General features: G+C 36.1%; 1 protein-coding gene across 1 annotated transcript in view; it reads right to left on the minus strand.

The window, feature by feature from the left end:
• The window catches only part of CHM (CHM Rab escort protein), a 191514-nt gene that overhangs the window by 98722 nt on the left and 79642 nt on the right, over nucleotides 1-13150 (minus strand). The window contains exon 5 of the mRNA XM_019717433.3: nucleotides 2209-2596. Within this exon, the coding sequence (XP_019572992.2) occupies nucleotides 2209-2596 (388 nt within the window). The remainder of the gene's footprint in view (nucleotides 1-2208; nucleotides 2597-13150) is intronic.

A 13150-nucleotide genomic window follows, 5' to 3' on the forward strand; every position in this document is an offset into this window, starting at 1 on the left:
GTTGTTTCCATACTTATTAAAAGTATGGACTTTTTTTACAAATGAGTTTTAATTCTAAGAACTTCATCTTTGGTCATCATTTCTATTAGTCTAAGCAGAATAACACTATAAAGTATTTTATTTAACTAACCTACCCTGAGCTATAAGATTACTTTTTAAAAGGCTGTACACATGGATGTGTTTTGTAAAATATAAAGCACCACTGTACATGATGACTGTGAGATAGAATGCATACAGAAATATCAACTGGCTTGGAGATATCAAACTGAACTTTAGGAAAAAGGCTTGTGGTAGATATTTGACAATCATCCTAAACTTATACGTAATAACTTCAATTATTAGAACAGATGGGATTTCCAAGGAATGAACGATTAACCCAATATCATGGAATACAATGTTTTCCAAAGAGTATGTATTCAATAAATGTTCATTAAATGACTAGCATTAAAAAAATGATAATAAGGCTCTTCTAACTGCTATGGATATACATTCTTTAGCTACTCCTGCTTTTGTAGGATGAGTACAGTAAATTATTATTGGTTCTCTTTTAAAGGAATAAACCCCTGAAAACTATGTAGAAGAAAGTACAACTTCCTTGACCCCTGTAGACATGTTTGTTTTTAATTTACCCTAAGAGAACCACTATTATTAACCATTTGAACTCATAAAAAATACCCAGAAGTCCCTTTCAGCAGCTCCTCAAATGTCTCAGCATCCAATTAAACTATCTCCCCCTCCACCACGACCAGCATTCACTTTCTTACACAAGTGAACAGTTCCCTACACTAATTCCAAAAATTGAAAAAGCAACATCTTCTACCATTTTCCTCTGCATGATTTATATTGTATTTCAGTCACCCTACAGGTTAGAGATTTTTATGAACTAGTCTTGATTCTTAACCGTCATTTATTTAAGTTGGGTATTCCAAATTCCACATAACTAATTCAAAATGAAATTTCAGACAAAACCTATTTGTTACTTCACACCCAGAGTTTTCTTTTGTGTGTGTATGTGTTTTTTCAAATTAAAATGTATTGGGCGATTGGTTAGTAAAATTACATAGGTTTCAAGTTTTTAAACTTATTTCCTGCTCATGAGAACAGGAAGACTAGTAATGAACTACGATTAAACTTCCACCCAGAAATCAATAGCCAAGGTAACAAAGAAAGAAGATAGAGAAGGTGGAAAAGATAGTGCAGAAATATGAAGTAGGACCAAGGCGGTAGACAGGATAAAATCAAACACAGAGAGCTATGTGATAGAAAGAAACAGTAGGTAGTAAAAAGATATTCATATTTTCAGGCATCAAGTTCAAAGCCAGCAGCAATATGAAGATATGGAATAGTATCAGCAAAATGTGAGAAACACGCAATTAGTCCCTCTGTTTACTCCGTAACTTGCAACTTGAAGAGGGCACATTAAATTGAAAAGCCTAGTTTTGAGCGTAGTCTGATGTTATTAACTACCCTCTTCTACTTCTTTTCAATTTCGCATTGCTTGCCCTCATCTTATGGGACTTGGTCTCTGTTTCTTTATACTTTCATCCAGCCCTATATCTTAACTCTTTAAGGCCATTATCCTTTATCTTACTGGTTTTCTATTCTTTCGCACTAAATCAGTGTTGCTTCCTATAAACCGAATGCAACCCTGTCACACCAACCTTACATTAGAGTTAAGGGTGGAAACATAACCGAGGACAAAAGCATTCCTCCCAGCCTCACTGCCACCACTTAAATTATCCTCCAAAGAACTCATACCTGAACAGACGATTTTCAAAAATGCATTACTTTATTCAGAATGTTATCATAGAGATGTTAAAAAAATAGTTACTATATATAAAGGCTGAAAAAAGTTCATTTAATGGACTGACTATAAATAACATGGAACTGTAATTAGGATCATTAGAATTTTTCTGATGATAGAATTCACAGTGTCCATGCAGTAGGAGAATCTCAGAATGGACTTTGTGCTCCAGTACTAAAGCACCCTTGCGATACGGTACCGAGCATTTTTAATGGGTTTTTAAACCTATATTTAAAGATATTTATCTGAACTAAAAAATTCTGGCTACCAGTTCTTTATAAAATGAATGTCGTATACTTCAGAGAATAAAAGTATGAAAATAGAGTTTATGGGCTCAGATGCTATTCTCAATTAATTGAAAATTAGTATTGTTCTATAATAAGATGGGCAAAATTGGTACTTACCTTTGATACCAAATCGATATTAAATCTCCTGCCTTCTTTAATAATCTGCGAGTAAGTAATTCTATTTTGCTTTGGCTGTTCTGCGATGTCTTCTACTGTAGGCACATTTTCACTTGTTTCCTTTTCTGAAGTTGATGTCACACAAGTTTTATCATCACAATGGTTTTCTTTCTCCCCTGTCCTGTCAACATCATTTACTTCTAGGGCATGCTCTGGATCACTGCTTGGAGTTTGTCCTGTGGGCATTTCACAGCTCATGGTGCTTAATGACTCATCTTCTGTAGGCAGGCAGGCAGAATCCGCAGCTTCTGTGGAGTTCGCAGATGTCACAGAAGCGTGATTTTTCTGCAGTGCACCAGCCTCTTCGACACCGTCATGCAAATCCTGACTAATGAGAAATTATAATAATAATACTACGCTTTTGATAATCGTACTTGCCTATATTTTTACCTTCTAACTTTTTATGACAATTTTTATTTCTTTACCCTATTTATCTCAACAAGTTCACTGTATATTTTGCTTTCTGAAATCCATACATTAAACAATCATCTGTTAAGATTTCAACACAATATGAAACATAATTAAGATTTGAAAAATAAACAAAGATTTCAGGGTTTAGCAGGCTATGTCACATGTCACATGATAACTTGAAGCAGACAGAGTATTTGTATTTTAGAAACAAATCAACACAGTGCTTATCAGCACAGCCTTCAGAATAAAAAAATCAAGGTTCAAACCCTGACCTATGACTAGATAACTCTGTGAACTTGTTATTTATCCTCTTTGACCTAAATTATCCTCCTGTAACACAGGGCCATCATCCAGCTATAACATAGGTGGCCAATAACACCTACCTCACAAGGTTGTTCTGAAGATTAAATGAGGTATCATATCACATGCAAAGAACCTAGCACATATTAAATTCTCAACAATGGTAGTTATCAAAGGTTATTATTGGTAGTGGTGGTGTGACAGTTAGAGAAAAGTATCTGAAAGTTTAAGTTGGCTTATCACAATGTAGTATCTACAGAATCTCTCTATATTCTTTTCTGCTGTATTTTTAGTATTAATATCTATTACTCTACTGGAAGCCCCACTTCCAAGTTGCTACTGGAGTTAACATTCTCAGGACATTATTGCCTTGACTGATACAACAGGCTCCCATTCAGTCAGCCTGCATCAATGTATTTCTCCATGATGTTTTATCCTTCACAGAACTACATTTCCATTGAGTTGCCCACCACACAAAACTGCTCAACAATAAAACTGCATTGTACATGAGAGGCTACGGGATGTAAACATCTGATAACTGATTGCTCAAGAACTAACAGTAGCTCTTCCTTACATCAAATCTAAATCATACACCATAAAAATCTTCCTCTTCCTGTCTCTAAACCAAATCACCTTCTGTATCTACTATATTCTGGTCTGATCTCTCCTACTTTCTAACAAGGCATCTCTAACTCCTAATTTACCAACTTTAATCTCCATATTTTGGCCCATATCGTTTGTTTCTTCTGGGTTATCCATTCTGCTCCCCATAATATCACAATTTCCCGATCCCCAAACAATGGCACAATTCAACAATCACTAAGAAAAAGTTTAAATTGTACTTCAAAGGAGTCTTCCCCAACCCAACCACACTCATCATTCTATCACTCCATGCCCCCAATACACACATGAAGTTTACCTTGCATTCATGTATCAGTTCTTTTTAAACAGTCATTTTGTGGTTCAGTATATATATTATCTTCTAAACCAGGGGTGTCAAAACTGCAGCCCGCGGGCCAATTGTGGTCCGCAATCCATTGTTAATTGCTCCGCAGCAAATTCCAAAAATATATTTAGCTTACTTAAATAAACCAGGTGAGGCAATACATACTTCACCTCGAGTGAGTGGGCCAGCTGTTTGTGTATTTTACCGCATATGGCCCTTGGTAAAAAACGTTGTAAAAAGTTTGGACACCCCTGCTCTAAACCATACTTTAATTCTCTTGAAAGAAGACCCGAACATCTCTTCATGTGTGCTCCTTACAATATCTACCATACTGCTCTATAACTGTGGTATGTATTTAATAAAACGCTCGATGCATAAATGGCTTGTACATGCAATACACAGATACAGAGGGTGCCAACATATGTATATACATTAACTTGTATACATCTTTTGCTATCAGTGTATATTAAGTATTACAATTTTAATACAGTTTCTGCCTTTCTTAAAATGTGTATACATTTTCTTGGCACCCTCTGTATTTCTATCCTTTAACTATGAAACAAACTTATTTGTAGAAAACACAAAAAATTAGGCCAGAAAAAAGAAATAAATTGTAAATTCCAAAGTATGGGCGCAGTGAAAGAAAGGTGACTTATTAAATAAATTAACACAGTAAACACTGCAATAAAAAAGGTACAATGATTATGTCATAAAAATGGTGACGTGAGGTAAGCTTCTGAAATCTCCCCTGGAATTTACAACAAATTGAACAGCTATAACTCTACAAAGGTCTCCCTGAGCACCAGAGAGGCAAGACTAAGAAATTCGCACTTGAAATCATCTAAAGGTGGGCAAATTGGGCAAGCAGGGGAGGAGGGAAGGAGGAAATGCGGAGATACCAGCTGCTGTATGGGCCGCACAGTACGCGCTCAGAGATCTGACCTCCCTGCATTCCAGAGCTACCGCAGTCACAGGAGAGGGAAAAATTAGCGCTCAGAGTACTCCACTTATGGCCCACAGTCCCACCTGAGGGAACAGCATATAACACGGTTAAACCCAATGGTCACGGCACAGACCTTGGAGCAAAGACTGAGGTAAGCAGGGTAAAAACAACGGTTTAAACCCTCACTGCCAAGGAAAGGACAGAGGGCATAGGCACAGAGCCTAGCCGACTCCTACTGACCCACCCAGAACTCGCCAGACCCTAACCCTCCCAAGGCAAGAAGCAGAAGGGTAGCAGTGTCAGACTTAAAAAAAAAAAGCAGAATATTCGCAGGTCTGACAACTGCAGCCAGTGGCCACAGATTCATAGCCCAACTAGTTCTGACGAAGGGGAGGGAGCCTTGGTAGCAGGACTGGATGTGCTGGTGGTTGCACCCAATGCTCTGGGCCACCTCCTACAACCCACCCTGCGCCTGTCCACACCTATCCGGGAGGATCCCAGCAGGAGTAAATTGAATCTCTGAAACACACAGACTGTGAAACTGGTGCAGGAAGAGGTTTGGAACTTCAGAAGATCTCCACATCCCCCCATGGAGGGGGTGCCCTGTGACCCAGGTGACCTGTTCAGGGGACAAGCCCACCTTCCAGGGATACTCCCCTTGTGTGAGAAGCCAGAACAGTGTACAGAAAATATGACACTACAGTGAGAGAGAGAATAAAAGGCTGCAGTCAGAGAGAAAAATAAAACATTCTATCAACACCTACTGGAAAACAAAAGAAAGACCTCTTCCTATCAACCTGTTGCAGAAGCCACTCCTGTAGATGAATAGGAAGATAAATATTAATTCATTAATTGCCATGAACAACCATTGTAACAAGGCAGCTCAGAAACAAAATGAAAAGTCTCCAGAAAATGAACTTAAAGACATGGCAGTACGTGACTTAAATGACAGAGAATTCAAGATTGCAGTTCTGAAAAAACTCAACGAAATACAAGAAACCACAGACAGGCAATTTAATAAACTCAGAAACACAATCAAAGAACAAAATGAACATTTACCAAAAAGATACAAATTTTAAAAAAAGAATCAAATACAAATTCTGGAGATGAAGAACTCAATAAAAGAAAGGAAGAAAAAATCGCCAGCTTAGGTAATAGAGCTGACCAGATGGAGGAAAGAATCAGTGACATCGAAGATAGAAACCTGAAAATGACACAGATGGAAGAACAGAGAGGCTTAACAGTTAAAAGAAATGAAAGAATTCTACAAGAACTTTCTGACTACGTCAGAAAGAGCAATATAAGAATAATGGGCATACCAGAAGGGGAAGAAAGAGGGAAGGGAACAGGCAATGTATTCAAACAATAATTAATGAGAACTTCCCAAACTTGTGGACAGAACTGGATCCTCGAATCCAAGAACCAAAAAGAACACCTAATTACCTCAACCCCAATAGGCCTTTTCCAAGGCAGATTGTACTAAAGCGGTGAAAAATTAATGACAAAGAAAGGGAATAAAAGAGAGTAACCTACAAAGGAAAGCCCATTAGATTATCAGATTTTTCAGCAGAATTTCCACAAGCCAGGAGGGAGTGGATTCAAATATTCAAACTATCAAAAGACAGAAATTATGAGTGAAGAATAACATATACAGAAAAGTTATCCTTCACATATGAAGGAGGAATAAAGACCTTTCAAGACATACAGAAGCTGAGGCAATTTTCTAAAACACAACCTGCACTACAAGAAATAGTGAAGGAGGCTATTCGACCAGCATAAATAGGAATAATGGGTGACAACAAAAACATAAAAGGGGGGAGAGTAAAGGCCTGAACCGGAATATGGGAATGGAAAAACAAAGTATGATGAAGAAAATGGAATACTATAAATATGAAACTTTCTTTTATAGAAATTTAATGGTAACCACTAAAAAAAAATCCAGAACTGAAATACATAACATAATCAAAAAAGAAACAGAAGGAAAACCATAGAATACCACCACACTGAAATAATAGACTACAACAAAAAGGCAAAGAAACAATGGAGACACAGCCTTACCAGAAAACCAAAGAAAGAATGATAGGCAATCCTCATATATCAATAATCACCCTAATTGTAAATGTACTGGATTCTCCAATAAAAAGGCACAGAGTAGCAGATTGGATAAAAAGGGGAAAAAAAAGAAAATTAAACCCAACCATATGCTGTCTCCAAGAGACGCATCTCAGCTACAAAGACAAGCATAGACTCAAAGTGAAAGGGTGGAAATTGACACTCCAAGCAAATAGTATCCAGAGAAAATGAGGTGTAGCCATAATGATATCAGATGAAACAGACTTCAGGGTGAAAAAGGTACCAAGAGACAAAGATGGACATTTCATAATGGTGAAGGGAACTATACAACAAGAAGACATACAGTCATCCATATTTATGCCCCAAATCAGGGAGCACCGAAATATACCAAGCAACTACTAACAGAACTAAAGGGAGAAATTGACCAAAACACAATTATACTAGGGGATCTAAACACATCACAGACAGCTATGGATAGATCATTGAAACAGAAAATAAAGAAAGAAATATCAGCCCTAAACGACACATTAGATGAAATGGACATAATTGACATTTATAGAGCACTTCATCCCAGAACATGAGATTATATATTCTTTTAGTGTACATGACACATTCTCAAGGATAGACCATATATTGGGACATAAAACTAACCTCAGCAAATTTAAGAAGACTGAAATTATCCCAAGCATATTCTCTGATCATAAGGCTTTGAAATTGGATATCAACTGCAAAAACAAAGCAGGAAAAACCACAAATATGTGGAGATTAAACAACATACTTTAGAGAACGACTGGGTCAAAGAAGAAATAAGAGAAGTCAAAAAAAACATAGAAACAAACGACAATGAAACTACATCCTACTAAAATTTTTGGGATGCAGCGAAATCAGCTTTAAGAGGGAAATTTATATCGTTATAGGCCTACCTCAAGAAAGAAGAAAAATTGCAGTTGAATAACCTCATGTTACACCTTAAAGAACAGAAAAAGAAGAACAAATGAAACCCAAAGTCAGGAGAAGGAAGGAAATAACAAAAATCAGAGGAGAACTAAATGAAATAGAGAACAAAAAGACAACAGAAAAAATTAATCTGATAAAGAGCTCGTTCTTTGAAAGATTAATAAATTCAACAAACCTTTGGCTAGACTCAGTAAGATAAAAAGAGACAAGACAGTAATAAACAAAATCAGAAATGAAATAGGGGAAGTTATCACCGATGCCACAGAAATACAAAGGATCATCCAAGAATACTATGAAGGACGGCATGCCACCACATTCAATAACCTAGAAAAAATGGACAGGTTCTTAGAAACATATAGCCTTCCTAGTCTGAATCATGAAAAATTGGAAAATCTAAACAGATGGATCAACAGTAAGGAAACTGAATCAGTCACCAGAAACCTTCCCAAAAGAAAAAGTCTGGAACCACATGGCTTCACTAATGCAGTCTACCGAATCTTCAAAGATGATCTAATACCAATCCTACTGAAAGTCTTCCAAAAAATTGAAGATGAGACAATACTCCCTAACTCATTTTATGAGGCCAACATTAGCCTGATACCAAAACCTGGTAAGGAAAACACACAAAAAAGAAAATTACGGATCAATGTCTCTGATGCATACAGATGCAAAAATCCTAAACAAAATTCTAGCAAATCGAATGCAACAATGTATTAAAAAGATTATACATCACGACCAAGTGGGGTTCATCCCAGGGGCAAAACGATGACTCAACATATGCAAATATCCAATGTTCATTGCAGCTTTGTTTACGGTGGCCAAGACATGGAAACAACCAAAATGTCCTTCGATAGATGAAAGGATAAAGAAGTTGTGGTATATATACACAATGGAATACTATTCAGCGGTAAGAAAAGATGATATAGGACCATTTGTGACAAAATGGATGGATCTTGAGATTATAATGCTAAGCGAAATAAGTCAGACAGAAATAGCAGAGAACCATATGATTTCACTGATATGTGGTATATAAACCAAAAACAACAAAAGAACAAGACAAACAAATGAGAAACAAAAACTCATAGGCACAGACAACAGTTTAGTGGTTACCAGAGGGTAAGTGGTTACCATAGGGTGGGGGTGGGAGATGAGGGTAAGGGGGATCAAATATATGGTGATGGAAGGAGAAGTGACTCTGGGTGGTGAACACACAATGGGATTTATAGATGATGTAATACAGAATTGTACACCTGAAATTTATGTAATTTTACTAACAATTGTCATCCCAATAAAAAAAAAGAAAAAAAAAGATTATTCATCAAAACCAAGTGGGATTCATCCCCGGAGCACAAGGATGGTTCAACATCCGCAAATCCATCAATGTGATATAACACATAAACAAAATAAAGGATGAAAATCATATGATTATATCAATTGATGCGGAAAAAGCATTTGACAAGATACAAAATCCATTTATGATTAAAACACTTAATAAAATAGGTATAGAAGGAATGTACCTTAACATAATAAAGGCCATATATGACAAACCCTCAGCTAATCTCATAATTAATGGTGAAAAACAGAATCCCTTTGCTCTACTTTCAGGAATAAGACAGGGCTGTCCCGTATCTCCTCTGCTTTTCAACACAGTGTTGGAAGTCCTTGCCAGAGAAATCAGGCAAGAGAAAGAAATAAAATGCATCCAAATTGGGAATGAAGAAGTTAAACTGTCACTCTTTGTAGATGACATGATGCTACTCTGTTTCCCCGAAAATAAGACCTAGCCGGACAATCAGCTCTAATGCATCTTCTGGAGCAAAACTTAATATAAGATCCGGTCTCATTTTATTATAAGATCAGTCTTATCTAATATAAGACCGGGTCTTGTACTACTTCTTGCTCCAAAAGATGCATTGGAGCTGATTGTCCAGCTAGGTCTTATTTTCAGGGAATGATGGTACATATAGGAAACCCTAAATAATCCACCAGAAAGCTATTAGAAACAATAAACGAATACCGTCAACTTGCTCGCTATAAAGTCAACGTACACAAATCCACTGCATTCCTATATACTAACAATGAAATCCCCGAAAAAGACATAAAACCAAACAATTCCTTTTGCAATTGCAATAAAAAGAATAAAATACCTAGGAATAAACTTAAGGATGTGAAAGACTTATATACTAAAAACTATAAGACATTTTTTAAAGAAATTGAAAAAGACACAAAAAAATGGAAAACATTCTGTGTTCATGGATTGGAAGAATCAACATAGTTAAAATGGCCATAGTACCCAAAGCAATATACAGATTTAATGCAATCCCCATCAAAATCCCAACAGCATTTTTTAAAGAAATAGAACAAAAATCATCAGGTTTGTATGAAACCACAAAAGGCCCCAGATACCCAAAGCAATCCTAAGAAAAACGAACAATGCTGGAGGTATCATACTCCCTGACTTCAGCTTGCACTACAGGTTAACAACAATTAAAACAGTGTGATACTGACAAAAAAACAGAGACACATACCAATGGAATAGAATTAAGAACTCAGAAATAAACCCACATACATATGGACAGATAATTTTTGACAAAGAAGCTAAAAACATACAATGGAGAAAAGACAGCCTCTTCAATAAATGGTGCTGGGAGAATTGGATAGCCACGTGCAAAAGAATGAAACTGGACTGCTATTTGTCACCATGTACCAAAGTTAATTCAAAATGGATCAAAGACTTAAGCATAAGACCTGACACAATAAACTGCATAGAAGAAAACATAGGTACTAAACTTATGGACCTTGGGTTCAAAGAGCATTTCATGAATTTGACCTCAAAGGCAAGGGAAGTAAAAGCTAAAATAAATCAGTAGGACTGCATCAAGCTAAAAAGCTTCTGCACAACAAAAGAAACCATCAACAAAACAAAGAGGCAACCAACCGAATGGGAGAAGATATTTGCAAACAAGTCTCCAATAAGGGGCTAATATGCAAAATATATAAGGAAGTCATACAACTCAACAACAGGAAAACAAACAATCCAATTAAAAAATGGGCAGAGGACCTGAATAGACATTTCTCCAAAGAGGACATACAAATGGTCAATAGACACAAGAAAAAATGCTCAACATCTCTCATCATCAGAGAAATGCAAATAAAAACCACAACGAGATATCACCTCACACCAATTAGAATGACTATCATCAACAAGACAAATAATAACAAGTGATGGAGAGGCTGTGGAGAAAAAGGAACCCTCATACACTGTTGGTGGGAATGCAGATTGGTGCAGCTGTTATGGAAGGCAGTGTGGAGGTTCCTCAAAAAATTACCAATAGAATTACCATATGACCCAGCAATCCCTCTCCTGGGTATCTACCCAAAAAATCTGAAAAGATTTATACATAAAGACACGTGTGCTCCAATGTTCATTGCAGCTTTGTTTACGGTGGCCAAGACATAGAAACAACCAAAGTGTCCTATGATAGATGACTGGATAAAGAAGTTGTATATACACAATGGAATACTATTCGGAGGTAAGAAAAGATGAAATAGGACCATTTGTGACAACATAGATGGATCTTGAGATTATAATGCTAAGCGAAATAAGTCAGACAGAAAAAGTAGAGAACCATATGATTTCATGGATATGAGGTATATAAAACTGAAAACAAGAAAAGAACAAGACAAAGAAAGAAAGAAACAAAAACTCATAGACACAGACAATAGTTTAGTGGTTATCAGAGGGTAAGGGGGGAAATGGGTGGTAGATGAGGGTGAAGGATCAAATATATGGTGATGGAAGGAGAACTGACTCTGGGTGGTGAACACATAATGTGAGATATAGATGATATATTACAGAATTGTGCGCCTGAAATCTATGTAACGACTAACAATTGTCACCCCAATAAACTTTAATTTTAAAAAAAGAGTACAATACAAGAATAAAATAACTTATTTTAAATGTCAGGAAATAAAATGCCATGATATTTACTGTTATAATCTAGTACTTTTAATTAAATGTAATGAAAGAAGGGCTTGACATCATTAATGCTACAATATTTTTCAGATCTAGGGAACTACTGCCAGAAAGTTCTATCCCTACACACATTACTTAGTGGATATTAAGCAAGTCACAATCTCTCAGATTCCTTATCTATAAAATAGAGACCATTCCATCTACCTTACCTCTCATGAGGCTGTTGTAAGATAAATGAGGTAACATGTATGAAAAGTATCTCATAAACTCTAAAAGGTTACTCAAACATAAGATATTAATCAAATATAAGATATTGTTAAACTTTCCACTGTTAACAGGCAACTGAAAACACGTGTGCCTAGGTTTTTTGAGAGCAAATTTTGAAAGCTCTTTGGCCACATAACCACACAATAGCACCATGCCATTAGCAACATTAAAAATGAAGAGTGATTATATGAAATGTGATTTGCATGTTTTCTACAGAATTGTTCACACTCTGTATTCACTGTGATTATTTTGAAAACCAATATACCAAACAGCATTACATGAGGGATCTAAGATGACAACTTCCAGCAAAATTCCACGCCTACAGATTAAACAAAGAAATGACAGGATAGTTAATTGCACTTTACAGATAAGACGGAATATGGCAACTTCTCCTATTACAGACCATTAGAATGACACTGTGAAAATTGAGCACAGCAATTGATCTAGTCAGTGGCTCTTTACTACATTCTGAGAAAGGAGGCTTTGTAGAGTGAATGAAATAAACTAACCAGTGCAGGACAATCTGGAAGACATAAGTCAAAATACTTAAATAAAGTTTCAATGTAAGAAAAGAAATTATACTTTGTGAATTTGTTCAACATCCATAAGCTATTAAGGTTCACTATTCTCAACATCATAATTTGGTGAAATCCTGACCACTACGGAAAACATATGCATTAAAAACACAGTAGTGTTCTTACTTTCCCTTAACAACAACCATAATATTTTTGGAGTTCTGCCAAGGTTAAGTTTACCTAACTAGAAGTTATAAAGATACCATAAAACTCACAAAACTTCACTTATTTCCTCAGTAAGCAAAATTCTGTTCATCAAAAAGGACTTACCTTTCCTCTAATTTAAAACTTTATATTGTGGTAAAAAGAATTCTTGAAAAAGGCAACTCAACCTTTTGAAGCAAATTTCAGAATGAAATAACTCAACTTTATTAATTTTAAAGTATTTGGAAAATATAAGAACACATTTGCCAACTGTGGGGACAGAGCCCCAG

This window comes from Rhinolophus sinicus, chromosome 18, assembly GCF_057876585.1.
Source record: "Rhinolophus sinicus isolate RSI-liver-muscle chromosome 18, RSI-T2T, whole genome shotgun sequence".
In the NCBI taxonomy this organism is placed as follows: domain Eukaryota; kingdom Metazoa; phylum Chordata; class Mammalia; order Chiroptera; family Rhinolophidae; genus Rhinolophus; species Rhinolophus sinicus.